This window comes from Pleurotus ostreatus, assembly GCF_014466165.1.
Source record: "Pleurotus ostreatus strain PC9 chromosome Unknown scaffold_1, whole genome shotgun sequence".
Classification (NCBI taxonomy): Eukaryota; Fungi; Basidiomycota; class Agaricomycetes; order Agaricales; family Pleurotaceae; genus Pleurotus; species Pleurotus ostreatus.
The window spans coordinates 2,936,943-2,963,863 of NW_023503156.1; the positions used below are offsets into that span (position 1 = coordinate 2,936,943).

At 50.2% G+C, this 26,921-nt stretch overlaps 10 protein-coding genes across 10 annotated transcripts; 4 read left to right on the plus strand and 6 right to left on the minus strand.

The window, feature by feature from the left end:
- Nucleotides 1–14: 14 nt before the first annotated feature.
- PC9H_001079 (uncharacterized protein) lies at nucleotides 15–1,244 on the plus strand (the record flags this gene model as incomplete). The annotated part of the gene is made up of 3 exons (XM_036770730.1): nucleotides 15–479; nucleotides 536–658; nucleotides 714–1,244. The coding sequence occupies 3 exons, from the start codon at nucleotides 15–17 to the stop codon at nucleotides 1,242–1,244; spliced, it is 1,119 nt and encodes a 372-aa protein (XP_036636575.1).
- Nucleotides 1,245–1,342: 98 nt separating this feature from the next.
- On the minus strand, nucleotides 1,343–2,604 carry RFA2_1 (replication factor A protein 2; the record flags this gene model as incomplete). Its single annotated transcript, XM_036770731.1, has 6 exons — nucleotides 1,343–1,398; nucleotides 1,466–1,506; nucleotides 1,565–2,001; nucleotides 2,054–2,228; nucleotides 2,276–2,418; nucleotides 2,485–2,604. 6 exons carry the CDS (start codon nucleotides 2,602–2,604, stop codon nucleotides 1,343–1,345), a joined length of 972 nt encoding a protein of 323 aa, XP_036636576.1.
- A 148-nt stretch (nucleotides 2,605–2,752) lies between these two features.
- On the minus strand, nucleotides 2,753–3,863 carry RFA2_2 (replication factor A protein 2; the record flags this gene model as incomplete). The annotated part of the gene is made up of 7 exons (XM_036770732.1): nucleotides 2,753–2,831; nucleotides 2,881–3,107; nucleotides 3,161–3,317; nucleotides 3,371–3,513; nucleotides 3,563–3,673; nucleotides 3,727–3,806; nucleotides 3,854–3,863. 7 exons carry the CDS (start codon nucleotides 3,861–3,863, stop codon nucleotides 2,753–2,755), a joined length of 807 nt encoding a protein of 268 aa, XP_036636577.1.
- Nucleotides 3,864–4,102: 239 nt separating this feature from the next.
- Nucleotides 4,103–7,825, minus strand: PC9H_001082 (uncharacterized protein; the record flags this gene model as incomplete). Its single annotated transcript, XM_036770733.1, has 18 exons — nucleotides 4,103–4,216; nucleotides 4,271–4,420; nucleotides 4,473–4,547; nucleotides 4,601–4,677; nucleotides 4,731–4,995; nucleotides 5,058–5,240; nucleotides 5,289–5,389; nucleotides 5,440–5,644; nucleotides 5,699–5,880; nucleotides 5,934–6,276; nucleotides 6,326–6,477; nucleotides 6,530–6,756; nucleotides 6,810–7,108; nucleotides 7,157–7,231; nucleotides 7,278–7,396; nucleotides 7,445–7,583; nucleotides 7,643–7,728; nucleotides 7,780–7,825. The coding sequence occupies 18 exons, from the start codon at nucleotides 7,823–7,825 to the stop codon at nucleotides 4,103–4,105; spliced, it is 2,838 nt and encodes a 945-aa protein (XP_036636578.1).
- A 586-nt stretch (nucleotides 7,826–8,411) lies between these two features.
- On the minus strand, nucleotides 8,412–9,184 carry PC9H_001083 (uncharacterized protein; the record flags this gene model as incomplete). Its single annotated transcript, XM_036770734.1, has 4 exons — nucleotides 8,412–8,540; nucleotides 8,597–8,776; nucleotides 8,827–8,995; nucleotides 9,054–9,184. 4 exons carry the CDS (start codon nucleotides 9,182–9,184, stop codon nucleotides 8,412–8,414), a joined length of 609 nt encoding a protein of 202 aa, XP_036636579.1.
- Nucleotides 9,185–9,314: 130 nt separating this feature from the next.
- RLP24 (ATPase-activating ribosome biosynthesis protein) lies at nucleotides 9,315–10,101 on the plus strand (the record flags this gene model as incomplete). Its single annotated transcript, XM_036770735.1, has 6 exons — nucleotides 9,315–9,366; nucleotides 9,419–9,470; nucleotides 9,524–9,541; nucleotides 9,591–9,663; nucleotides 9,718–9,854; nucleotides 9,903–10,101. The coding sequence occupies 6 exons, from the start codon at nucleotides 9,315–9,317 to the stop codon at nucleotides 10,099–10,101; spliced, it is 531 nt and encodes a 176-aa protein (XP_036636580.1).
- A 121-nt stretch (nucleotides 10,102–10,222) lies between these two features.
- On the minus strand, nucleotides 10,223–16,963 carry ATG2 (autophagy- protein 2; the record flags this gene model as incomplete). The annotated part of the gene is made up of 16 exons (XM_036770736.1): nucleotides 10,223–10,378; nucleotides 10,422–10,976; nucleotides 11,027–11,181; nucleotides 11,238–11,361; nucleotides 11,409–12,102; nucleotides 12,153–12,489; nucleotides 12,548–12,609; nucleotides 12,661–12,770; nucleotides 12,824–12,910; nucleotides 12,958–13,212; nucleotides 13,262–13,432; nucleotides 13,484–13,582; nucleotides 13,639–13,748; nucleotides 13,801–14,452; nucleotides 14,501–16,705; nucleotides 16,757–16,963. 16 exons carry the CDS (start codon nucleotides 16,961–16,963, stop codon nucleotides 10,223–10,225), a joined length of 5,979 nt encoding a protein of 1,992 aa, XP_036636581.1.
- A 703-nt stretch (nucleotides 16,964–17,666) lies between these two features.
- On the plus strand, nucleotides 17,667–18,809 carry PC9H_001086 (uncharacterized protein; the record flags this gene model as incomplete). The annotated part of the gene is made up of 6 exons (XM_036770737.1): nucleotides 17,667–17,741; nucleotides 17,865–17,926; nucleotides 17,979–18,207; nucleotides 18,264–18,575; nucleotides 18,625–18,738; nucleotides 18,795–18,809. 6 exons carry the CDS (start codon nucleotides 17,667–17,669, stop codon nucleotides 18,807–18,809), a joined length of 807 nt encoding a protein of 268 aa, XP_036636582.1.
- A 409-nt stretch (nucleotides 18,810–19,218) lies between these two features.
- PC9H_001087 (uncharacterized protein) lies at nucleotides 19,219–21,630 on the minus strand (the record flags this gene model as incomplete). The annotated part of the gene is made up of 2 exons (XM_036770738.1): nucleotides 19,219–21,242; nucleotides 21,300–21,630. 2 exons carry the CDS (start codon nucleotides 21,628–21,630, stop codon nucleotides 19,219–19,221), a joined length of 2,355 nt encoding a protein of 784 aa, XP_036636583.1.
- A 945-nt stretch (nucleotides 21,631–22,575) lies between these two features.
- APE2 (Aminopeptidase 2 mitochondrial) lies at nucleotides 22,576–26,647 on the plus strand (the record flags this gene model as incomplete). Its single annotated transcript, XM_036770739.1, has 24 exons — nucleotides 22,576–22,706; nucleotides 22,756–23,050; nucleotides 23,103–23,439; nucleotides 23,499–23,617; nucleotides 23,668–23,813; nucleotides 23,876–23,928; nucleotides 23,981–23,994; nucleotides 24,061–24,086; nucleotides 24,202–24,331; nucleotides 24,394–24,430; nucleotides 24,488–24,616; nucleotides 24,673–24,713; nucleotides 24,776–24,885; nucleotides 24,945–25,087; nucleotides 25,141–25,326; nucleotides 25,386–25,483; nucleotides 25,539–25,657; nucleotides 25,733–25,829; nucleotides 25,884–25,972; nucleotides 26,023–26,188; nucleotides 26,242–26,289; nucleotides 26,346–26,405; nucleotides 26,462–26,539; nucleotides 26,588–26,647. The coding sequence occupies 24 exons, from the start codon at nucleotides 22,576–22,578 to the stop codon at nucleotides 26,645–26,647; spliced, it is 2,712 nt and encodes a 903-aa protein (XP_036636584.1).
- Between the last annotated feature and the right edge of the window lie 274 nt (nucleotides 26,648–26,921).

The following is a 26,921-nucleotide window of genomic DNA, read 5'->3' on the forward strand; positions in this document are numbered from 1 at the left end:
AAACAACGTCCTACATGGAGCCCACAACCGAAGCCATTGACATCGAGCAAGAAGACGAACCGAGGCTGAATAAAGGGCCACTGTTCTTACCAAGTGATTCGGACGATGAGACTCCTGCTTCCCCTAAGATCGCGCCACGGCCAGCCTCACCACCGTTATCTGACGCCTTGGATCTATTCGACGACGACGCGTTTACCATACAGCCTCTGGGCTCTACTGTCAATGCCGAGGCTTTGGAACGCGATGCGCGTGCTCGGCAGGCTTCTCAACCATCTTACACGCCCCATCAAATTCTACCAAGTAGCTCTCCGCCCAGAGATGAGGAGGCATTGGCAAAAGACAAAGATGCGGTGGAGCCAAGGCCCGGGATGAGGAAGAGGATTCCACGGCTTGATGAAGGGCGTTTGCTAGGACGAGATGGCTTCCCTGCACTAATGAAATCCGTCAAAGGCTTCAAAATCAAAGGAAAGGGACATGAGGTGAGTTGCTACTTGACTGACGCTTGATCTATGTCATAAGCTGATGTATGGTGTAGGTAGAAGATCTCGACAGACTGTTTCTCACGTATCAATTTTGGACGCATCAACTCTACCCGAAGACCCAATTCCGAGATACAGTTGAGAGAGTGGAGAAACTTTGCCATTCGAGACGTATGCACGTACGTACGCGACTTGAAGAAACCTGGGTGCTGCTGAACATGTTCTTCCTTCAAGGTTGCGCTAGGTGTATACAGAGATGAAGCCCACGGAAAGATTGTACGAGACGAAGATGTGATAGATCTCACAGACGAAGAAGGCAATGCGCGGGAGCCTCCGGCCTCGGAGCCAGCCTCGGAGCCCGCTTCCTCTTCTGAGGAACCTAGTCGTGGTCAAACGACAGATTTCGATGATGACGAGTTCGAAGCCGCGATCCGTGAAGAAGAGCAACGAAGCCAACCCACAAAAGAGCGGGAGCGCAACGTCGCGCCTCTGAAGCCGAAGGCAACTTTTGGCCAAGCAGGCGATGATGATTTCATGGACGTTGAAGATGATCTTTGGGATCAACTCATAGAGGGGGCATTTGACAAACCGGAAGGCAATGCTAGTGGGAATTCGACCGCGCCAAGAATCAGTGAAGGGGACGACGATGATATATGGAACGTCGTTGACGAAGTGGAGAGGGAGCAAGGTGGCACAACCACGCAGAAGGCACCTGTACCAGTTGTTTCAGAGGCAGAGGAGAACTGGGAGGACATGTATTTTTAGTGTGCTATAAGCTAGAATAAGATCTGAGAAACATGAGATGAATATATTGAATGGATAAGATGCTGGGAGAGATAGCAAGTATGTATATACGGGCCTGATCATGGCCTCCGAGCTCGAGGCTGGGGAACAGAGAAAAAGTCGCCTTTTGGTGACTCTGTGTCAGTTATGGTCCATGTGGGATGATAGTCAATATCGGATGTGCGGGAACATGAGAGGCTCACCTTTCAGATATCCGTTGGAGACGAGAAAGTCCATTGCTCCACTTTAATAGTGTCAGTCAGCCGCGAAGCACTAGATGATAGGAGTAAGCTATAGCTCACATGAATTCTGTGCTCGACACATCTCGATGTCTTGGATTATTCTGAATTGATGACATCGGAACATCCAGCGATACCCAATGTGTTGATGAGGGTACACCAAGGCCAAGATTCGGGTATATATGATTGGACTGAATATTCGCGCTGTTGTCTCTCATTATGCACAGCATGATTTCTCGCTGAAGATCGGTCAGCCCGCTTAGAGGATCACTATGGATCGACGCTTCGGTGGTTGCAGAAGCTGAGCCGCTAGCCTGCGATTGGATGAGGCTCAAGCGGGGAAGAGGCTTGCGAGGAGAGCCTGCAGAAGCAGGCCTACTGGGAGGCGTGGGCGGCTTCGAAGCACTGGAGACAACTAATTTGTGGGTTTCTCTGGCCAGCTCTTGGTCTAGCTTCTGGTCCAGCAGTTCATTGGGTTGCTTCGACCACGCATCTGGCGGCTTTGATGCAAGAGCTCAGAATCGAGGGCGGAAGAGCAGGAACTTAGCTGACCGGTGGGCCATGGGCCATCACCAATGGCTCGGCCATTGTTCGAAGGATATGATAGAGAACTTCGTGTGGGTTCTCTATCGGTCGGATCGTGTCTATGGTAAGGCTCTTCATGATATTTCCTGATGAAGTGGTGAAGTGGTCCAGGCGTCCCAGTACCCGCACATACTGGAGATGCCTGAACACAAGTCACGTCCTGCTCATTCAAGGAACTGATACACTGACTCTAGTTCAGGCACGTCTGTCTCGTCACCATGGTTAATCCATATTTTTCCTTGTATGGCTCTGCCCCATGTACCATCATCGAGATCATAGGATATCATTCTCTCTTTTCGCTCTGACCCGACGACGTTGGCTACTACAATGACCTAGTCAAGCGAGGTTCGAGTCAGGGATATTGTTGCGCAGAGACAATATCGGTGCGAGGGACCTACCGATTTGGCGATAGCCACATTGTTCAGCTTGAACGGCGCTTCTGAGTGCTGCCGCGTCGTTTGAGCGACTTGACGGAGTGTTAGGTGTTGAGCCCCAGGCGGGTACTTTGAGGGCGCCATCAGTTTTCGATTGAATTTTTGATTCAAGTTAGTAAGAGCAGCGCGCTAGATGATGGGCCCGACGCGAATATTTATAATTATTGATCCAGGGAGCATGTTAGGACCTCAATTGTTGCAGGACTAATACTAAGAATACACAAAAGAGAAACTAGCGAGCAACATTGAAATGGGACTCGTCGATCGTACTGAATAGCAACCCATCGTCCATCAATCGGTCGACGGCTTCGCTGTCAGGAAATGAGCAACACGAAGGAGTTCGAGAGGTGGATTACAAACCTAATCTCCGCAGCATTCCCACCAATCGCACGAGCAATGGCAGCGATATGGACACCATCGTGATTTGGGGGCTGTGAAAGGATGAATTGTACTATTTTCCTTTGAACTGGGGGCAGGTGCGAATACTCGGTGTCGGTGGCAGACGTAGATTGGTTTGCATAGGCCGATGAACCTGCTGTACCAGAGCCACCGGCTCCGGGTTGATTGGCCTGGCCTGGCCTTGGGGGCTGCATGGATCATGAGCATGGTACTAATGTTCCGTAAAATATGGGAGACTTACTGGTCCCCGTTCGAAGACAATGTTTGCGAACATAGCTTCACAGGTATGGAACATTATTTCATGAGGGTCTTTGCATGGATGGATGTGGGTTGCGTTGACATATCGCTTCGTTCCAAACACTTTGAGACCCCCTGTTACGCGAACGTATGTGTTTTCCCTGAAGAGCCAATTGGTTCATATGTGTGACATTATGATTGTTGAATGACTTACTCGATCCCTTCGAACTTGTTTCCCAACTCTTCGTTCGCGTCAATCCAATGGCGAGCCTCAATCCGACCTGATCCGTCGTCGAGTACGTACACGCAATTAGTTGCCTGCGCCTGGATAGATACCACCGAGGCTACTAGTGATATCTATTTCCTGCTTAGCAATAGGAGTGACCACGAAACGAATGAGACTCACTTGACCAATCTCTGTATTGCCTATCACCCATTCTGCATCCGTATGAGCCTGTGTTGCCCTTACAAGTTGCCCAACAGTGACTGGTCGTAATGAGTGGGAGATTTCAGTTTTCTGAGAGGCTTATAAGTATCATCTTCATGGTACAGAAGGTACCTCGATCTCACTCTGATGCCGCCCGGGCTACCTCCAGCACTGAATGGTGATGCGCCTTGGATGTAACCGCCACCGCCACCGTAGTATTCGCCTGGAGGACGTTATAGGATGGAAATTGTGAGCGCGTCGTTGACTCACTTTGACTCATTATCGTGGTCGAGACTTGAGAGAGATATGGACGCGCTCAAAGAATTTCAATCAAGCTACAGTGGCACGCGTGCGTGTTATTGTGGCATATTTGGTTAGACGTATCACTGGCACGGTTCGTTCCATAACTAGTCTGAGCAGTATCAGAAAGAAAGAGTGGGGATTGCTTATTTCATCACAAGTACATAGCTACAACATGGTGGTAACGGCGACAATGGACTAGACACCAGAAGCTGCTGCTCATTGTGAATGATTGGAACAGACTCGAGTCATGCCTTTCCCGACACCCTCCAGCACCTTTTTCCGCGCGTCACCCACCTTCTTGGCGACATTCAGAACAAATTCGTGAGTCACCTATTCGGGCGGAGATGAGTGTAAACTTCACGGGTAAAGGTGATCCATAGCTACCTCTGGCGTGACGATGGGAGAACAGGACTCCGTAAATACCTTTCGTGCCTCCGCAGTTGATTCCCGATCGCTCTGTTTACCCAATGAGACAGAGATATCTTTCAGGATCTCGACAGCGTTTGTCTTGATCGCTTTGAAACTCTGGACAAGCTTGATGAACAAATAATTAGCCGGGCATACGCCTCTATTCAACAGAACTTACCGAGTTGAGTTTGTAGATCTTGATGACAGAGGCAGACTTGAAGCGTAGCGTCTCAATGACCAAGAAGATAAAAGCCTGCAGGAGAGTGTTAAAAAAGGAGTATCATCTGGTATTAGTCATCGTCAAACCTCTTGTATGAGAGTTGCAACATGAAGGGCATCCACGACAGACGATTGCTGAGCCTCGTCAAAGCGCGCCTTCATGGCTAGGAAAGGGATCGGTCAGGGGAGGATTATCAGCAAGCCAAAATTCGCTTACTGTTGAAAAAATTAACAACGATCTCCGGTGGCTCTGTGATTGCTGGTGCTTCCTCGTCCTTTTTGTGGTGACCGTTGGGAGAGCCATTAGGTGGTGTCGGCAGAATTTCAACACCCTTTAGAGGATGTCCGGTCTTAAGCTCTGATTGTTTGGCGGCCTCCGCGAGTACCACAGATGGTGGCGGGCGGATGTAATCGTGGTGGCACCCCAGCCAATCAGCCAACCCGGTTGTGAAATCGAGTAACGCGACTTCGTCGGGTGTCAGCTATGAACATTGTTATACGTCTCATCAAAAAATGATGCAGGATGAAGCAGGCATCGAAATACCTCAGCTAGGTCTTCCTGCGGTCTCTCGCGTAGGCGGTCGCGCAGTGGGGCCTTGTTTCCTGAGTCTGCAGCGAGTTTCGGTCGGTCACCTATAAGGAGTTTCTCTTCCACAGTATCGTCGAGATCGGAGGATTGTTGTAGAGCGCGAATATACATTCGCAGGAGAGTCATCAACCAACCATGCTGGAACGAGGTGAATCGATTAGTCCGCTCGAATGCAATTGTACTCACCCCTTCCCCTCGACCAAATAACATCGTTTGGTCATTGAAATTCGGTATGATTCTAGGCTGGTAATCAGGGAGAATTTGGAAGTCTCGGTTGTCGTGATGATCTTGGGAAAAGATATAGCCTGACAATTAGAAGTGTAGATAACACACATACTGCGATCGAATATGAACTTCAACTCTATCAGCTCTAGATCCATGATGTCGGAGTTGACAACTTCGTGAGTAAATCGCATGCGGACATGCTCCATTTTGATGATATCTCTTTGTAGAGAATTATCCAAGTGGTCCTCGAACGTGATGAATTCGGGAATTTGCGAGTACTTTTCGCCAGTGAATGCGCGAACGACGAAGTCAGCCGTCTAGAGTAACCCTTATCAACAGGTATCCGGCAGTGAGGGGATAGATAGTTTTACTTCCTGTGAGTTGCTGAGGTATATCTGGCTTGTTTCTAGGCATTCGGTGGCAAACGTTAGGTCGCCAGTGGCAGCCAAAGAAAAGGTCGAAGCACGCGAAAGGATAAAATGCGAAAGGGTATCATGCTGGACCTGTTTGGTTTGTATGGCACGGTAGTGTTCCAGTGCGAGTGTTGGTGCACCTAATAGTAGTACGATTAGTCACCAACTATCGCGTGAAGGGGGGATTTCGGACCCAACAGTCGGTAGATGCGAACAAGCATGAGCCTCATCAAAAAGGAGGCGTTGCTCTTTAAGAGGCCGTATTCTAAAAGAGAAGCAGCGATGTACAGGTATTTCTCTTCTTTTGATATCGTCCACAAGTTGACGTATGCGCAACCAGCGAGGATGGCCAGATCGTCCGCTGGCTGTAATTCGGTGTTCGGTAGATTAGCGCCTAGCGGAAGGGTTTGAAGGTATTCTGTAAAATACAAAGATGCTCGTGTGGTTTCTGCTTCTAGAGTGAGTTGCGATGCGGTGAGGTTGCAGCGTAATAATTTATGGACATTAATGCGGCGTTGCAGTTCGTTGGTAGTCGTCTGGATCTATTGAGCGTGCGAACAAGGGGAAAGTGATGGATGAGCATACTATAGAGGAAGGTACGGATTCCAAGAAGGATGTCCAGCTAGAGAGGTCGTCTCCGTCGAGTACAACATATGGCTGAAGGTCTTCATAACAGCAGGCTTTATCACCGAATTGTTCGAAATAGCTCTTTAACAGAGTTAATAGCCGTTCGTCGTCTACAGTTCTGTAGTGAGAGATGGCAGTGAAACATTGAGAAATAGTGATTACCTTGTTTGATATCACACGAGCGGGCTCTCTTCTCCAGTTCTAACAATGCCAGTGGTCCTGAGCGGTCCTTTTTGCCATCCTTTTCTGAGACTTTCTCCAGCACTTGTCGTGCATGCTCCATGCGATCGAGACAAGCAGTCTTGAATGCTTCGGACGATTGATCCGGCTCCGTGTCAAGGATAAACACAGCGTCGAGGAAGGAGAGGAATTCGAGCCAATTCCGATCACTATGGCACAGCGATAAGTTATATACCTATTTACCGCTCTTTCTTCAACTAACCCTTTCTCGACAATTTTGCTCTCGGCAAACTCTCCTTCTTGCTTTTGCCTGTTTTGCAGCTTTGTTATGTCGCGTCGGAGCTCGTCACAAGCAAGGTTGGCCGCACAGATGGATTTCCCGACGTCATGGTCCAGAAGAACGCGCGCTTCATCGTAAAGCTCCAGCTCTCGAAGAATAGACAAGTGGAGATGGAAACGATCGGTGTGCACATATGACGGTGCCTTTCCTGAGGTGATAAGCCGGTGAGCAAGCTTGTACAGCAGGTTCTTCATGCTCGAAGGTGTCGTTGTGTCATTGGCCTGATTGCACAGAGTAAGAGCGGTTATGAAGAATACTGTAAAACGGACCTGTAAGACGGTGCTAATGACACTCCAATACAAGTATCGGTCCTCGTGGAATTGCTTGTGCATACGTGTGGCGATCTAGAAAGGCTAAAGCAAGAGTCAATTCGCGAGTAAGAACACGCACCTGTTGAGCTGACTTCCAATGGCCGGCACGGACATTGGCAAAGAAAGTCTGTGCTCCCAGCTCTTCATTCGAGGGTTGTTGCTTGAAGGCCTCCTCGAACATGGTGACTGTATCAATATCTGTCCGAATGTATTAGCTTGGCTTAGTTCGGGGACACAGAAACTTACTGCGACCAAGCCCACGGAGGACGTGCATCATGGCGGTCAAGACGGCATCATCAGTAGGCTTCGACGCCAATACCTCGTCGCATAAGACCAAGGACTCTTCTACTTTTTGGAGACGGACGAGAGCGAGTGCTTTGAGCGCCTATAATACATCACTTCGTCATCCCGAGAATATCCTAGGGTAAGAAACCAAGCACCTACCTTGACCAGCTCGTTACCAGGATGCTTTTTGAGCAGCTTATTGCATGCAACGACCGCCGACTTGTTTGAACCAGTATCTAACGAATCTGTGGTACAATCGCGGTTAGTCGTGCTCGACGCGTATCGGGTAGACTGACCATAGATGGGGCGTAGCTGGCGTTCAAGAGCTGCAAAGGAGGACATTAGGGCACGATGAGCACGATGGTGGTGGTTTGGGTTGAAGACGTGTTGTTGAGAAATTATGTGCGAGGCGTGGTTAGAGGCTTTTTTGATCGGCGACCCTTCCGATCGTTCTAAGTCTCGGTCGGACGAGCGCTTCTAAGATGTTCCTTTATTGACCACGACCAACATTATGCCCGTTCTCCTCTCCCGGTCAGTCATTTTTCTGCCATCCCACTTACGCCGCACTTACGCAAAGGCTGCCAGCACATTGGACCCCATCTTAGGAGTCTTTACTGGCGTCTTTGCTTACTACCTTTACGAGACCAATCCAAGGACGGCCTTACCACGCGACCAGAGGCTGACTTCGCTCGTGCAATGGAAATTGGACAAAATGGCGGCAAAAGAAAATATACCTGAGGCTTCATAGGTGTAGCCGAGTCAAATCTCAGACGTGAGTTAGCTTGGAGCCTAGCTGCAATGTGTTGAACGTATATGACACCCCCAGATCTAGTGGTGTAAGAGGTTGAGTATAGTACTTCCCTGCGCATACTACGATGAAAGTCTCAATATGCAATGCGGGCATGCACAGTGGACAGCAGTAATATTATCACCGTTGTTCTCTCTTCCATGACTTCTTCTGTACAGATGCAGCATTCTTGTTTCCAAACAGAAACGCAGAGGTCCTTTTATCAGCGCCGGTCTTCTTGGACACAAGAGATGAAGTCGCAAACAGCATCTGCAGAGGGCAACATTAGTCGATCGCAATGAACTTGAAAGCAACGCGGTACGTACGGTCCAAATGCCCCATCCCCCAATGGTAGCGGAAAGGATCCAAACAAGCGTGGATAACGAGCCGACGTTCTTCGTGTTATAAGCCAAGAAAGCACTGAGGCTACACGCGAAGGACAGTGGCATGAGGAGAGGATGACTGTTGCCTCCGTCCCGAGTGGTAATTGGATTCGACGAAGGCATCTAAGCAGCAACTTGGATTGGCTCTGAGAACATGTGTTATGAGAACTCACGTTCAATACTAGTGCCGCTGCTATAGCTGCTAGTAGTACTCCGAAATGGAGTGCAAGGAATGATTCTAGAGGTGATAGGGCTACTCTCGCGTGTTCCTCAGTGCCTGTCTCCGAAAGAAATCGTAGCAGGCGGGGGAATATTGTCAGACAAAGCGATAGGATCAAAGTTCTGCGACAATTGGCGTTAGAGTGCGTGTAATAAGTGCGAGGTGAGCCAATATTGTTACAGAGTGGCCGCGACGACAGCCCAGAGGTTGATAGTCGAGTCCTCGGAGACGCTTGAAATACCAAGGGAGACGTCTGCAGATTTCTTCTCGTCGTGGCGGCGCGACAAGTCTTGCATCTCGATGCTGGACATGATGGTCAACAAGAAAGCGATGTGACTGCCCATTGCACTGCGGCCAGTGATCTGTGCATGATGCAATGTGCCGTATTTAGCGCCATATGTATTTAGCGCCCATATTTCCACTTGATCCCTTTCTACAACAATGCGGATCGAAAAATGCTACTTCTGCTCAACCAATGTATATCCAGGCCATGGTAATCCCCGAAATCGATGGAATTACAGACCTTGTACTGAAGTACTCAATAGGTAGTGCCTTTGTCCGAAACGATGCGAAAGTCTTCCGGTTCTGCACTTCAAAGTACGTCTGTAGGTAATTATCATCCGCCCTCTATTTAATCATTTCTGTTACAGATGCCATAAAAATTTCAAGTGAGACTTCTATATTGCATTGATGATACCTGAACGAAGGGATCCGTAGAATGAAACGCAACCCACGAAAGGTTCGATGGACGAAGGCCTTCAGGAAGGCCGCAGGAAAAGAGATGACAATAGTGCGTAACCTCTGCTGCTGACATGGAATTCGTCGCTTATCTCTACTTGGATAGGACTCGACGATCGACTTCGAGAAGAGAAGAAACGTACCTGTACGATACGATCGGGAGCTCATACAGACTACTATCAAGGCTATGAAACGTGTTGGGGAGGTCAAGAAACGAAGGGAACATGCGTTTTGGAAACACCGGTACGTCTCCAGTCACTGACAACTGTGTCGATGTTCACAGTTTCGCAGTATGGCCGTTGCTCGCGAAAAGCATCGCGCGCACAGGAACAAGGTCAAGGAAGCGGCAATAAAAAAGTCTGTCACACTTGTGCAACCCACAACTGTCGAATCTCCCGCGAAGATCAAAGAAAAGATCAAGGTCTCTACGAAATCACGGTCTGCGTTGGTCTCAGGCGAAGGTCGGTCCATGGATATGGAACTCGATTAAACATTGCTCTGTATTTCACTCCCTTTTCCAACGTCCAGATCTATGATGTGTATTCCATAGTTCAAAATAATACATAGCGGCTAAAATGTAGATCAAAGTATCCATGGCATGCGCAAACAGATCATCGTTGCTTGTACTTCTCCTCGTTCTCATACCGAACATTGGGATCCATTGTATTGTGAAGACCCATCAGTGTCTTGCTTATTGCCTCACTTGCGCCTATCATCGGCTTCAACACAGCGATGGGCACCGCCCGAATCACGGCACGAACAGGACCCTAGTAGCGGTTTATTAGACAAGAGCACAGGGTCGGGAGTAACACTCGCCTCATCGCCCGAACGCTCATATACTTCCATTGGCACGGCCAGGATCGTCTGCGCTGCAGAGTTCAAATTCTTGCGCAGACTCTTGTACGCAGACTGCACCCCTTCAGTGATATCCGATGGTTGGTCTGCATATTTGCTGATCAAATCCGCCATCTCGTCTTCATCCAACAAAGGCCTCGAGTCTTCCTCCCAAGCGGTTGGTTGCATGGTTTCTGTCGTTATTGCTTGGTCGAATTGCCCACCAATTACGCCCTCAGCTTGTTCGAGGATCACTTGGGTGCCAGTGGCCAATCGAGCGCCCAGTCTGATAGCTTCCATCGCGGTAGACTTGACGAAAGAGTTGGCACCCCTCTGTAGCCCTCGTACGACTCTTCCATCTTTCTTGAATTGGGCAATGGGAAGCAAGACGAGATCGGCAAACCCTGAACCAACGTTCACCACAGAGCGAATGGGGGCGACCCCGGAGATGACATCTACAAGCTGGGTGGCCTTGACATCAGGTGTCCAGAGGTCATTCAACAAGTCGAAGAAACGGGGCCATCCCGTAATCTGATTGAGGTATTAGCAAGAATGCGGAACTCTCGACTAGGATCACGTACGCCAGATGCAGTGATGTGCCGCAGAGTCATTTCAGCACCGTCAAAGTGGAAGAAGTTCATTAATTCGATGGTACGACCCTCTCGAAGGGCTCTGTAATCTACGCGACGAGGCTTATAATCGAGCTTGAGGTCGACAGGAAAGACTTCTGCATGCTCTGTAACATCATAAATCAAGAAGTACCAAACATTTTTGAGGAACCAAAGATCTTACGGAAATATATGTCTTCACCATCCGACGTGCTAGGGGGGGCGTCTGGGTCCTTGAAGCTGAAAAACTTCTTTAGGAAGTCTAAAGCATCCTGATCGACGTATAGTCTGAGAGGCAATATTTTTGCCTGGGATTTGGGTTTAGATGTATCCTACCATCATCTCATCTACGCACCTTTAACCTGGCTTCTTCAGACGGATGCCCTGGAGCAGGCCGAACGGTGAGCAGTTCGACGCGCACCATATTCGACCCAGTTTCACGAATAGTGCCTTTCGAGTCTGTCTTCATACTCGTCAGGAATTTCTTCCATGTGGATGACTTTATATGGTCTAGGATCTCGATATCCTTGACAGTGATGAAGTTACGAGCAACCGTGGGGTCGTCCGGTAAATACTTGTCAACCTCTGCCCTCAGTCCCATTAAACATATTTCTATACGAGACCTTTTGGAACGTGTAAGCTTCTTGCCATTCACTTTCGTCGACCGAACGTGAGGGCGTGGGGCGGCACCAGCTGTTGGTGGCATGGTTGGTGGCATCAGTGACTCCCAAGAGCTCTGGGTGGCGGTTTCTGTATCTTCTCGAAGTTCCTCATCGATAGCTGCGATGAGCGCCGCGGGCTCCAGTTCTCCGGGGTCACGCTCTAGGCCAATGTACATGGAATTGAAGAGCATCGCGCTCGTCTCTTCGACACCCTCGTCTGGGACTTGTCCGGTGGCAACAAGTTGCCGAATCTTGGCGAGGCGTCGTCGCATCTCCTTTACTTCATCTTCTATTATCCTTCTTGTCCTTGCCCAATCATACCCATCATAGAGGAGGAGGGTAACATCGCCGTGGTGGACTCGGACTTGGAGCGTAGTTGGGCCTCGTCTAAAGCTTCAACGTTAGCATAGCGTAGTAAATGAAACCAGGACCCTTACTCGACTCCACCATCCTCCGGTATAGCTGGGAGGCTGTCGTAGTAATTTTCTACGATGTGGATTCCCTGAGGCTGTAGCATCTTAACGGTCTCACTCCCTACATCGGAAGTAACGCCAGTATTACGCAAGGTAAGCGAGACATCCACTGGGCCACCTGCAACAATATCGTCCCCGCCGTCAAAGTCGTCCAGATCATCGTCTCGAACCTCCCGTAAGCCCGCAGCTGATCCGAAGTGTTCATCCAAGTAGTATACATTCGTCGGCAAATCATCGTGTATCATATCGATAGCCGGCCCTACTTCTGGGTTGACATTGAAGGCATGCTCTTCGACAGTGGCTGACGGCGCCCGAGATCAATATTTGACAGGAACGGATAGGGGACGGATAGGACGAACAGAAAACAGGATGTGTGCGTTCTTTAGATAGAACAGATGGTTGGTTTCTTCGCTTAGGTGGTCTGAGAAAAAACAATTAGCGAGACCGAAACATTGTAAATACATGTACGAACTGTTCCCCAGGCGGGCTAAAAACAGAGGTAAGATCCGAGGCGAAGGTCGTGATCGCAGTGAGAGTATCGGCACACAAGTGTATTCGGATGCCAATGCGTTCTATGGTTACCTACGAAAATGTCAGCATTCTCTGAGGCATGACGGGGTTAATAGAATACGCACTTGCGTATTTGGGACCTCCGCCTCTGTAAGTACGCGTACATTCGTCTGGAGAATTGTGACTTCCGACACTAAAGCATATCCAATCCCCTATGTAATGTCAAGGGCACTATATCGTATAGATGGCAGCAACAAACCTTCCAGTGCAACAACCCTTTGGCGGTGGGTTTTTTCAATGAGACGTCCGCCAAGTCGTCAACAACGAGGATAGCAAGATCGGATGCGTCCAGATCGTAGCTCATGACCGACTCCCCAAGCACCGTGGAGAATGTGAAGTCGCCGACGTACAACAAGACTGCTCCAGGGTATTTGGAAGCCACTGCACGGATCGAACCGTCATTCGCTTTGACTGTGATCTTGGTACGCTCGCTAGGGATGACGGACTCGAATGCCTGCAATCACTAGGTGAGATAAGTAGCCGGTGTAAATATGATTACATACACCGGGAGGCGCTTTGCTAAACGTTGCCAGATCCTCTATCCAACCTATATCAGGGTGTACTGTGTGTTCAAAGCCGCAAAGCGTGAGGTGTATACGTGCTTCCTTTGCCGTGGTTTCTGGAACAATCAATGAGATGAAGCGAAGTTTGACCATAGGTTTAGGCGTGTATGTCTGAGAATATAGTTCAGACAAATTGCGCAAGGGGCATGGGGATCAACTGACGATAGAATGAGGTACTGTGAGTGCTAGTAACTTGCGCACAGATTCGGCCTCCGGATAGTCGGTCACCGACGCTTCCATTACAGCCAGTGTCACCACTGTCTGATCCTGCTCAACGAGTAAAACGTGGCACCATGTCAAGGGAGGAAGTAAGTTACCTTGCCTTCTGGCTTCAGCTCTAAGAGAATATCAATATCAGAAGCTCGGACAATAATTGGCCGAGGAATTTGGTTGGCACGCTGGCGAGGTAAAAGAACGGTTAAATGGGCTACAGGGTGCATTAGTCGCCATCATTTTGACTTGACATGCCCAAGACCAACCTTCTAATATTATCACTTTCACCACCGTTTCACTTTGCTCTGTAGGCGGCTTGCGACCGATTGTCAGCCCGCTACCAGTTGTACTTCCACTTCTCGATTTAGCGAAGAATCGGCTACCAATCATTGAGGCCTTATCCGTGTCGGAGTCTTCTTCTGGGACTTTGCTCAACCCTTCTAGCAGTTGTGAAAGATCGTCAGCCCAATACTGGACCCCGTCGAGAAGATCTTTCGGTACGACCGCTCGTACTGAAGCGATCTCCAAGATCAAGGAAAGAGGGGGGGTGTGCGAATTCACGGGTTCCAGCTTCATAACTACCACCCTGCATCGCGGGGTAGCACCATTTGTGGAGGAAAGGCCAGTTGCGTATATCAGACTTCTCGCTCTGGTAGTATGAGCAAGGGCCAGGGATAACGAAATGGCTTCGAAGCTAGCGGAAGCTAGGATGTTACCTCTGGGTGATCCAGAATCATTGTCGAAGTCGACAAACTTTGGGGTTGGTTTGGTGGCTGACTCTCCTGTAGAAAGTTCGATGTCAAGGATGTCGAAGACTACAGCACCAGAGCGTTGCGCATATCGAATGGGTGACGGGCATCGTAACTGCAATCTGACCATGGCCAGCTTCACAGACAACTTTGTGATCGGCGCTTTACGCTGCAAAGAAAATAAAAATGGCGTCCATCGCAGATATCTAAGTCCTACCTTGCGTTGTCCCGCTTTCGGTCGAGGGCCATCGAACTTCTTGGTCTGCTCTCTCTTGTAGTCATACTTGAGATCAAGATCAAGGTCTTCCATCACTAATCGCTCTAATCTCCTTCGTTCACGCTCTTGCAATTCCTCAAAGGTACGACTTGGTTGTCTTGGGGTGGCAGGTGGAGTGCTCGAATCGCTGCCATCTTCGTCGTCCGTCACTTTTCCCGAGTCCGCATCAGGCACCCCATCTACCACAGTGTAGAGTTCCCCCACAAAGGCCAGGACACCGCCGTGCTGTAATGCTTGGCCTAAATCGAGAAACAGATGCAGCGGCACCACCTTGACCTCTATGTCACCTGAGCGAGACAAACGGAGCTGGACAGCCGGGGTCACCGGAGGCGTCATTGGTTGGGGAGCTTCGCCGTGCTCAGACGCGTTGGAAGTGGCGTGACTCGTTTGTCTAGTATGTTGTGACCGAGCTCTTTGCTTGGGCTTCGTCCGCCAAAACGAAGGTCTTACGCCATGAACCCAAGAAGCCTCATCCGTGTAATCCACAGTTTGGAACTCGGGTAGTTGCTCTATTTCCGGATCCGAAGGATGCGCACGAGGAGCCGAAGCCGGAGGTTGCATTATAAGGAGGGGATCTGTGATCATAATGGGCGATGCGATTATCTCGTCTCCCAAAGACGGTTGTACAGCGAATACAGAGAAGTCAGATATTGATAACGACACGGTTGCTGTGGGCGCTTCTCGACTGGCATCCCTCCGTTTCGGAGGAGCACTGTCATTTAGAATAAAGTGAGGGAAGGAGCACGAGATGCTGTCGATATGAACCCGAACGTATGCAGTGGAAAGGGAAGGAGGGACCAAGGGACGGGCGTAAAATGTGGAGAGGTCCTCAGGTCTGTTACTCGCGGGGAGAACAACCAATGCAATGCCCTTGACGTGAACAGAACCATCGACGGTCAAAGATAGAGCCGACGGCTGCGACTCGGAAGGGGGGGTTGGAGTCGGACGTTGAGGTCCGCGATAGAGGTTCCAGCGTTCCAACATGTCCATTACAGCGCGGAGATGTCTTGCACGCAGAGAGCTAGTGATTATACCAATGCTGACGGACAGTTTGAGATTCTCTGCCCTAATACTCGGCTGTTTAGAGGTGGAATCTAACGGCGACGTGCCTTCACTTTGCGCTGGGCTTGTCGGGGAGGGAGTAGTCAGGCGAATAGTGGCGGTGTCGGATCCAAGGGAGAATATAGTCTCCTCAAAGTGAGCATCCGAGACCGGAAGTGGAGGAGATGTCTGCATGATGGTGGAACGCGATTCGCCGCCAGGACTTCGGTCGCTGGGTTGACGGTCGACATCGGCTTCAGAAGGTTCATCCGCCGCAGAAATCGCGCTTTGATACATGCTACTCGCCACAGAGCTAGTGGGAGACGATGATCGCTGAGGTAGGCATGCAATCGACTGAGACATAAGAAGCTGTGTGTCCTCATCCAACGACGAAGACGAAGAAGCGGGTGATGCAGCTCTTTCGGTCGGAGCATTGCTCGAATATGCTGACGGCCAAGGAGATTGCATGTGCGGGGGGCGTAAGTCTTTGCTTGTCACTTTGACATTCTTCACAGTAACCTTTCGCGTCTCACCGACGTTACCTTCCACTGGTACCGGCACACCAGTGTTTGGATCTGTCGCCGGGGATTCCACCGCATACGTCAATTCGCCCACGTAGAACGTAAAGCTAGACTCGCCAGGGGAGATGATGGTAAATTTTGAGTCGGCGATATCGCACTCGAACTTGGCCAGAAGTCTCTCGATGAGGATTGCAAACAGGGATATGCCCGCGGGGTCAGAATCAGCCTGAAAGTCGTGCTCCTCCGGCTCAGTCAGAAATGGATTCAACCCTCCCGGAACATGGTGGTCATCTTCGCCATCCCTTGTCATAACTTCAGAGTAGATTGATTCTCGAAGCGTGGCCTCTTCTCGAGGAGTGAGTTCATCATGGATGAAGGACTCCGCTACAGACGCGACAGAGTCCGACAAATCTGTCTCAGACTTTCTGGTAGAAGATGTGAGGCGAAACGCAAGGTGCAGGGATTGGATGGAGAATCCAAGCGTAGATGTCAATGGATTGGGCCAAGGTATACGCGCCGTGACTGAGCCGATGGATCCATCTTGAAGTTCGAGCGGAAGGTTATCAATAAGAGAATTGATGGCCTGTTAAGTGAGCCAAACCAGCAGGCATTAGACGCGCCTTCACAAACTGACCTTATTATCTAGTTCCAGGTTATTGACCTGAACATGACCAGACCCAATCTGGCTGTCTATTTGGTGAACATCCAGTTGCCCTGGTCGAAGGAAGTGACCAAGGGTTCTCTTCAAGACAAAAGAGATAAATCTCCTCTGGATAGTTGAAGGCAAACTGAAGTCGATGGTCGGCAGACTAGGCAGCCAAGACGTGAACCATGAAGCCATTGTGTAGGAGGAAAGCTGGGGTCGGAACACAAGGCTACGATATTATATGTTCAACGTGTCGAGTCCGAGAACTCATAAGCAAGGATGATGGTGGTAGTTGCAGAGCTGTGTCACTGCTGCAGTCTGCTACCGAAACTTGATGTAGAGCCCAAGTGGCTACTCGTTAAGCGCCCCAGCGTGTATGTAATTGGCCTTAATTGGCTTCCGGCGATCATTTGGCACGTGCCGGAAAACGACGCGTTATAGACGACGCGCCGGGCCCCTATCTGGTTGTTTAGTTTGAAGTGTACCGCTCCTCATGAGAACCCTGGAACTATGGCGATGGAATGTTTTGATTGGGGTATACCAACGTTGAAATTCCCCAGTGTACTTTTGGCTCGCTATCCGATCAGAACTTCTGGCAACTTACGGCAGGAAGAGCTATATCTTTTGGTTGGGGCGGTATAGATGGCTGACGGGCAAGCAATATTGGGGTCCTACAAATACTTGTATCTTCTGACTCGAGATGAGTAGATCTTGCTGTCTTACATTGAGACGCACCGTCGCCAAAATATATATGCAGAACTGTTATAGGAAGGACCACGTGAACCAATTTACAGTTCGTTGACTGGGTTGACGGAGCTTCAACTACTTCTGTTTCAAACCACCACCTTCCTATACTCACCTCCCTGGGCGACATCTATCGCCAAAGCCTTTGACCGCCATGTCTTCGAAGAAATCTACAGCAAAGGCTTCTACGAAGGTCGCAACCCATCCGACATGGATCGAGATGATTAAGGTAGGTAAAGGCACACTGTTTCTACTCGGCGTGGATCAGGTTGGCGTTCCTACGCTGTGCTTCGCCATCTGACACGCGTTCTCCCCGCTAATGAGAATTAACGTTGATCGTCTCTGTCTCTAGGAGTGTATTGGCGCGCACAAGGAGGATGCTCGGATTGGCGTGTCTCGGCCTCAAATCAAGAAGTACGAGTCATATCGTTGTGAATTCTAACTTGTACCCATGAGCGTATTGCAGATTCGTCGAAACGAAATACAACCTCGACATTGGTGCCGCACAGATCTCACAGCTCTCCAAGGCCCTAGGGTCCGGGAGCGAGAAGGGAATCTTCGTCCTCCCCAAAGGTCTTACGTTCCTCATGTTCAAGCCGCCTCCCACTTACTTAAAAATGTTTCACAAAGGTCCATCAGGCAGAGTCAAGCTCGCGCCAAAGAACAAACATGTAGAGCCTGAGAGCAGTGATGAGGTAGGCGATGCGTGAAGGGGGAACGCCCCCGTGCCTTGCTTATGATGACCTTCTAGGACCAACCAGCCGCGAAAGTGAAACCTCTGGTAAAGGCGAAGGCCGCTCCAAAGCCTGCAACAAGCAAATCAAGGGCCCCGACCGTTGCCACGGTGAAGAAACCTCAGCCAGCTCCTCGAACGACCGCCACCTCCAAAGCCGCGTCTAAACCAAGCGGCACCGCTCGTACCAATGCGGCTGCGAAGAAAGCTGCACCTCTCAAACCCGCGACCAAGACTGCTCCTGCAAAGAAAACCATTGCTGGTAAACCGAAAGCTACTTCCATTACCAAGAAGACTACAGTTGCCTCCAAACGCGGGGCAGCTAAGAAAGTATATATTCTCTGGTTTCATCCGCTGCTTCAATTCTAACGCAACTCAGGCTGTTACTGGAACTTCTGCCCCAGAGAAAGCTAAGACAGCAGCAAAGAAAGCCCCGCCTAAGAAGACCCCCGCTGTAAAAGCAACATCCAACTCTTCGACAGGAAGGAAGAAGGTCAGCCCAAGACACTGAGGGTTACAACTTCTCTTACATAAAACCATCTCGTGTAGACTGCACGGAAATAATTCCCATCCCCCATTTCGATAATGGTTTCTTTTTCATTCAAGTACATGCAATTCCCTACGGTTGTATGGCAAGCATCATTGGCCTCTACCTCTTGTCCTGTACGACGTCTGTGACTGTATTTATTCTTGTATGTTATATGACTTGTTTATTGCGCCCCGCCTGTGTCTCTTAGTACATGGCACCGGACCTCTGGGTTATTCCTTCCAGGCAACGCGCCGTCGACAGGCCCGGCCAATTTACATTGTCCAGGTACCTCGCAGGAGGAAATCTCGAGTACTAGAAGATGATCTCGACATGCGTATTCCCTCGACCATGAATTCTTAATACTCAGTATTCATTACATACAGAGATACATTATTGAAGGTACATTGAGGTAAATATACATATCAGAATATACGTGACGTAGTTCTAACCATAGGTCTGCAGCCAATCTGAGTCAAAAGATACCCAGTCGCGGCCGCTCGTCCCACCCAAAGTGACTATCTGTGCACTTTCCGCTAAAGCGATATACTCTCGGAATTTGGTGACACCCGCCTCCTTGTAAACGTTGTGGCGTTGTAATTCTTGGGCAACAACGGAACGAAGAGGTTGAGGTATTCCCCTTCTTCTGTGTTCCTCTAGGATGTCAATCAACGGCCAGAAATGCGAGGCCAATTTTGTTCGTGCTGGCTCTGGGGTCGTTGGTGGTTTACTAGGGCGAGGAGTAGGAAGATGGAAGTTTATTAAGGAGGGACCAGGTGCAGCCGAGCACCGCTGTGTTATCGGTGGACTCAAGGTTTCTGGCGGGGATGTCGAGGGTGAAGGACAATCTGATGCAATGGACAGGGAAAGACTGATCCATGGGTCACCGCCTTCGGAGGTCCCTAACTCGACAAGCCCGCTGCTTTGGGCTAGAGCGGCATATTCACCGAATCGTGACACTCCTGCTTGTTGGTAGATCAACTTATTCTTGGCCAGAAGTTCGATCGCGACCTTAGAGCGTGACACCATGAGAAGCCCCTCGGCACTATACCGAAGAAGAATCTCTACCAGTAAAATGAAATGAGGAGGTACTGGATTCCTTGACGTAGTAGCAGGAATTGCAGCCGAACGAACCTGAAGTGGAATGGGCGGGACAAATGGAGGAGCTTGGGCGGATAGGTGGAATGTAGAGTCAGTAATGGGAGCTGCATTATCCTTGTCGGTATTATCTGGGGGATTTATTTGCTTCGCGGGACCAACATCGGGCAACAGTACATCCCTGCAACCAGCCATATCACACCAAGACGCAAGGGAAAGTGGTGTAGACTGTGGTGTGAATATAGGTGTGTCATCTACGACGATGACTTCGGGTGTGATTAGTTCGTTGGTATTCGTAGAAGGTTGGGCGAGCGATTGCGGGAAGATATTCTCGTACTCGTCACTATCTTGCCATTGCGAATGTAATGAAACCCAAGCTTCGGCCTTTGATCCTCCTTGTTCAATCAACCCAGAACATTCGGCCAGATACAGATAATCCTGAAAGTCACGAGCGCCAGCTTGGGGGACTACGCCGGCTGAAACAAGCTCGCATGCGAGGGCGAGGCGTAAGGAGCGGCATTGTTCTTGTTGACGAAGAAGCACGACCATCTTCTTGAACGCCTCTACTCGCTGTGACATGGTCACTGGAAGTGGAAAATCATCCAGTGGTACTGTCTCTTTCTTGGTCCGCTCAGAAGCAGTAGCGTCAAGTGGCTGGGGGTTGTCCGACACGGCTAAGGCCTCGTTCTGGGTCGAGAGGGGTGCCTCCTCTCCACCATTGGCAGGGCCTAGCGGTGAAAATGGCCACGTAGGGAGGTCGGCCTTGGCAGAAGAGGAGGCTTCAAGAGCTGGGGCTACACTACCGTGAACGCCTTCAAGTTGATGTTCGCGGAGTGACCGCGTGTCAGGCAATTCCAAGTCCTCTTTGAGGTGTTCGGGTACCAACGTAGCTTGACAAGAACAAGGAGTGTCAATGAAATTGCCATGAGTCTGAGTAGCCTTGTCGACATTTATAGCAATATTCCGATGATTGATGCTGTTGTCCCTCTTGTGGCGAATTGGTCCAGAGGGCTTAATTTCCCGCTTATGGACAGAAGGAGCCAACAAGATGTCCGCCGCTGTCGATACTGTGCTGCTCCGTTGTCTGACCCCAGCCGGCCCACTGATCTCTTCCGCGAACATTGGTTCATGCCTCTGAATTGAGTGGCAATGTTCCTCCTCAACCTTGCTCATGACGTCGGCGTTCCAGTCTAGGCAAATATTGGCTTGGGCCTTCAGGCTAGGGTGTGCTCCCGGATTGGTGAGGGATATTACGACCACGCTGTAGCGTCTTAGTCGTAGCACCGAGGCTGCATAGGCGAAGTCTCGATCTCCGGAAATAAGGATAATAGTTGCGGGCGCAGGTCGGTCGATCGCATAGGCCAACATATCGACTACGGGGGTCAGCCCCTCAACGGGATTAGACGCACTGAAATTAGCGATCTACATACCCATTATCATCTGGTCCGCAACATTCTTACGACCGTTATGGGGACAGTCGGTCAGGGAAACCCCTGACGATTGTAGCTCAGACCGTAGGGTCAATAACCGGGGTGACATTGACTGTTCTGAGAGTTCAAGGTATGCCTTGAAGAGCTTGACACTACCGAACTTGTGCGCCACATTACGGATGCTCCCGACTACATCGTACCCCGAGATGGCTGAAGGCCCATGGCAATTCTCTGGTGCCTGTCTAGTTCCAATAACATTGAGTGATTCCATAGGTGACTCACCATAGTCCCAGAAGATGGCAACATCCTTGTTATCATGTCGTCCCAACATCGGTGCCTAAGAGCTCTGTGGGTTCGTGGGCTTGCCTATTAAATAGGGCAGCTGGCGCTTAGCGCGAGGCAGTGATGCAACAATCCAAAATGGGTCAGAAGTACCGGTTGTGAGTCGCTCTGGCATATCATTTCCAGAAGGGCATTCTCTTCAATGGTGAGGGGCGGATGTACACAAGAACTTTTGACTATCCATGCATCGACACTGACGCTGGAAAACCCCTGCGTGAATCAGTGGTTGAGGTGCTGTTATCGATGTGCAGCCTCTTCCAAGAGGTTGGTAGCTGTACGCAGGCCATCAAGCCATCAAGATCCAGTGTTCCTGAGGCTTTGTGAGGACGTAAGCTTAGAAGGCGAGCGAGATTGTGGCATGCACCGTATGTATACATGCAGAATTGTGTCAGGACCTTTGCTGAACACCAAGATCTGTGTTGGAGAACTTGACTTTGGGGACGGTCGACAAGCGGAGGGCTCCCGGGCCAAAGGCACGGTCACAGTGGCGGGTTCTGCGCTCAATCCCGCCCCAGTATGCCCTTCCTGCTCCGCCCTCTAGCGCGTTCCCCGATTGTTGCGATATTCGTAATGGCGAAGCGTGCAGCTTGCAATTCAAGTCGTAGAAAATTCTGAATGTGATTGCGTGGTGCTTATGATCGTCGGCGCAGGGCAGTGTATCTTTCGTGTGGCCGAGATTTCACGTAAATAAGACCCCGACCTTGACCGTCCGCGTAACGCGATTTTCGACGCGCATCCACACTCTTTGATGCGTATCTCGTGCACACTAGCACGCCAATGGGTCACAAGTTCATGCCGCAACCAAGCATGTGCTTCCAAGGCCGCACTGTCAGCCTTGACTCTTGCAAATTATAAACGGAACTTTACTACCTCCAAATTCGAACCAGTCCCCAAGAGAACTACTAGCGGATTGAAACGTCTTTACTGCACGAGAATGTCTGCATCCGCGATACCAGGAGCTACAGACGAGTACCGGCTTCCCCTCGACCTCAAGCCGACCCATTATGAGGTTACCATCCAAACCGATCTGGAGAAGCAGACGTTCAGTGGTTTCGTGAAAGCCCAGTGCGTATCGCTCAACATCTGACGATTTCATTTGTAACAAGACTACTAGCCTCGATGTGGTCAAGGAAACCTCCAAAGTTGTGCTGAACACTGCCGAACTCGAGCTGGGCACGGCCTCGGTGTACTCCCATGCATTGCAGAAAGAGCAATTCCAATCCGACCAATCCTTCGATGCCACCCAGGAACGCGCTGTATTCCACTTCCCTACTCCTCTGCCTGCCGGATCCAAGGCGCAGTTCCAGATCTCTTTCTCTGGGCCGTTGACTGGCAGCATGACTGGCTACTACAAGTCCTCCTGGGAGGAAGAAGGGAAGCTCAAGTACTACGCTTTGACTCAGTTCGAAGTTTGTCCTTATATCTCTGATCGTCATTCGCGTCAATTAACTGGGTGATAAGCCCACATCTGCTAGACATGCATTCCCGTGCTGGGATGAACCTTTACTTAAGGCAACCTTCGAGATTACCATGGTATCACGCGCGAACACCGTCAGTCTGAGCAACATGCCCTCCGTCTCGGAGGAGGTGTACAAACCCGGAAACGTCGAAGCCGACTCCGCCCTCGGAAAGCTCCTCTCAACTCTCGATCATTCGGAGGAATGGAAAATCACCAAATTCCAGCCGACCCCGCCGATGTCAAGTTACATCGTTGCATGGGCGAATGGATCGTTTGCACACTTGGAGAAGATCATCACCAGCCCCCTGACAGGAAAGGAGCTCCCCCTTCGCATGTATGGTACGTAGACATACTTTAGAACCCAGCTTTCACGACTTGATGGATGCGATTATGATTAGCTACCCCCGACATCATCCACCAAGCTCAATTTGCGCTGGACGTGACCGCCAAAGTTCTCCCCATTTATGAGCAAGTGTTCGATGTCGCTTATCCCTTGCCTAAGCTGGATACTCTTGTTGTATGTTTAACTCTGTATTCGCTGCTTAGTGTCGCTAATGGATCGGACAGGCCAGCGACTTTGACGCTGGCGCCATGGAGAACTGGGGTCTCATCACTGGTCGCACTATCGCTCTTCTCTTCAACCCAGAACGAGGCGACCTCGCAGCCATGAAACAAGTCGCCACCACCCAAAGTCACGAAGTGGCCCACATGTGGTATGGCTTCATATTGCTCCGCTGCGATCTCCTCGAATGTGATACTGAGGAGGCGACACTAGGTTCGGCAATATTACAACTATGGAATGGTGGAATTACTTGTACCTCAATGAAGGTGCGTTTCTACTATATTTTCTTTGATTAGTGTTTGATGTCATTCCATTCAGGTTTTGCGACCTTGGTGAGTTCATACTGCACGGCCTGGAGTAACTTTGACGATGCTGAGCGATTTTCATTCAATTTATAGATGGGAGAAGTTATCATCGCTGGTATGTCGTTTGCCCCCTTGGATCGCAATTGTCAATCTCATTTCATGCCTCTATTTTCTCTAGACAAGTACGAGTCTTCGCCTCACGTTCATATGAATGCTGAATTCGGCGTCTCTCAGGGTATTCCCCGAATGGAAAGTAGACTCGGAATTCATCTCTGGGCACTTGAACCGCGCCCTCGCCCTCGATGCCAAACTCTCGTCCCACCCCATCGAGGTCGACTGCCCGGATGCCAATCACATTAACCAGGTCAACTCCACATCGTTCCTAAATATGAAGTACGCGCGCTAACAGTTCGTGTTATATTGCAGATTTTTGATGCACTCTCCTACTCTAAAGCTGCCTCTGGTATGTGCTGCTAGACTCATTATTGATAACCTGGAGTTCACGCCGTGTCCTTTCAAGTGTTGCGCATGTTGTCCAACTATGTCGGAGAAGACCTCTTCCTCAAGGGTGTCTCGATCTACTTGAAGAAGAAACTCTACGCTAACAGTGTGACCACCGACCTTTGGCAAGGCATCAGCGAATCCACCGGTAGGCATCGCGCTGTTCTTTCCCAACACTACGAGCTGAGGGCCGCATGTACGTAGGCGTTGATGTCGTCAAGCTCATGGACAACTGGATCACCAAGGTGCGTTTCATAGCACCAACACAGTTAGCGGACAGCGTTTGATCCCCCATTCGTCCACATAGATCGGGTTCCCCGTGTTGACTGTGACAGAAACCCCTGAAGGCATTAATGTCCGTCAAGATCGTTTCCTAGAGACCGGTCACGCTGATCCCAAAGACAACGAAACCATCTGGTGAGTCCAGTTCATTTGTTGATGTTAGGCAAATCTAATGATGCTTGTCGGCGATGAAGGAACGTGCCCCTCAGTATCTTGAGCGTTGACGCCAACGGAACCGCCGCGGTGGACAAGAAGCCTGTCCTCGAAGAACGCGAGAAATTTTACCCTCTCGATACCAGCAAGATCTTCAAGCTGAACGCCGGCACGACTGGTGTTTGTGCGTACCATCACTCGTGGGTTCTTCTGATGATTTATCGAACAATTACGCAGACCGAGTGCTTTATACCCCTGAACGTCTCGCGAAGATCGCTGAGGAGGCGGCGAAGGAGCCCTCGCCCTTCTCACTCAATGACCGCATTGGGCTGGTCCATGACTCCATGCAACTCGCTCGCGCTGGCCATGCCAAACTGAGCAGCGCGTTGACCCTAGTCAGCGGCCTTAGGAACGAGCAAGAATGTGAGCCGTCCATTCCATTACCAAGTTCCCATACAGCTCCTCATGCACATGGTTGTTAGATCTCGTCTGGTCCGGTATCGCTGAGAATCTTGGCTCTCTCGCGTCGATCTGGTGGGAGAACGATCAAGCCATTGAACTCATCAACAACTTCCGCCGGGTACGTTGGACCGTCCTGTGACGGCACACTAATCTCATTTCATCACCGTCTTTAGGCCCTGTTCGTGCCTCTTGTGGATAAGTTGGGCTTCGAATACGCCGACGATGAATCTGCGGACATTCGCCAACTGCGGACGCTCGCTATCTCAGGTGCTGCCCAGGCAGGCGAACCGAAGTTCGTAACTTTTTCGCATGCATAGCATATGCCGTTCGGTGATCACGAAGCTGACGATGCCCGCTCTTTGTGCAGGGTTGTCGCCGAACTGCGAGCACGATTTGCTGAGTATATGAAGACGGGAGAGGATGCCAAGATCCCCGCTGATCTGCAAAGGATCATATACAGCATGGTACGTTTGATGTGCTATATAAAGGCGTGGCGGTGACTCCATCTGCTTGGTTAGGCTGTACGACACGGCGGTCGCGCGGAATACGATGCCGTGATGCAGATCAATGACAAACCCAAAGCACCGAGCGCCAGGACAGCTGCAATGTGAGTCATCGTTCTTGGATCTCGGTTCGCTGCCGTCTAACCGTCCGCAGTGTTTCTCTCTGCCAAACTCGGGACGATGCACTGCTCCAGGAGACCTTCCAGTATATCCTCAACAAATCACGGGATCAGGACGTCGTGTACTTCTTCCGCGGGCTGGAGACGAACGTCAAGGCCCGCCGACCGGCTGCACAGTTCTTCAAGGACAATTACGACACCGTCAGTTTATTCTGCCGCTGTTCGCGAGCGTTGCGTGCTGATAGATTGCGTAGTTATATAAGCGTTTCGAGGGCAACTTCACCCTCAAGTACCTTGTGGAGGTCAGTCATTGCCCGTCGTTTGCCGAGGCTGCCGGCTGAGCAGCGTTGCATTGTAGATGTCATTCAACAGCTTGTCAACTGAGAAAGACTACAAGGAGATTGTCGACTTCTTCGCGGTGCGTTCCTGAAGTAGAATACAATGCCGTGAGATCGCTCACGACCGCCGTTCTAGGACAAGGACAAGTCTAAATACAACCTCTCGCTGTCGCAAGTTTTGGACACTATCCGGGCGAAAATTGCGTACCTTGAGGTTTGTCTTTTGTGCTAAAATCCTGAACTGGGACTGATCGGATGACAGCGCTCTACGGACGACATGGTGGACTGGTTGGCGAAGTGGCAAAACGGGTCCAAGTTGTAGTATCTCATGTACTGTCATGATGGAGACGATTGAAGATATTCCAGCGTGCACCAAACATAAAGGCGTCGCGAACATACCGTGAGGATCACAGAGGTGATGCTATGCAGTGATTCTCAGACGACAAGAACTACGAACATACCCGAGCAATGACCCTTCGACTAGCTCTTCGACTGCCGTAGGGAGTGCGATCACGTTTGAGACCGGGCAGCCAAGTAAACGACGTGACATGCGGACTTTTGGAATGACACGGCCAAACTCTTACGACTGTGACGGC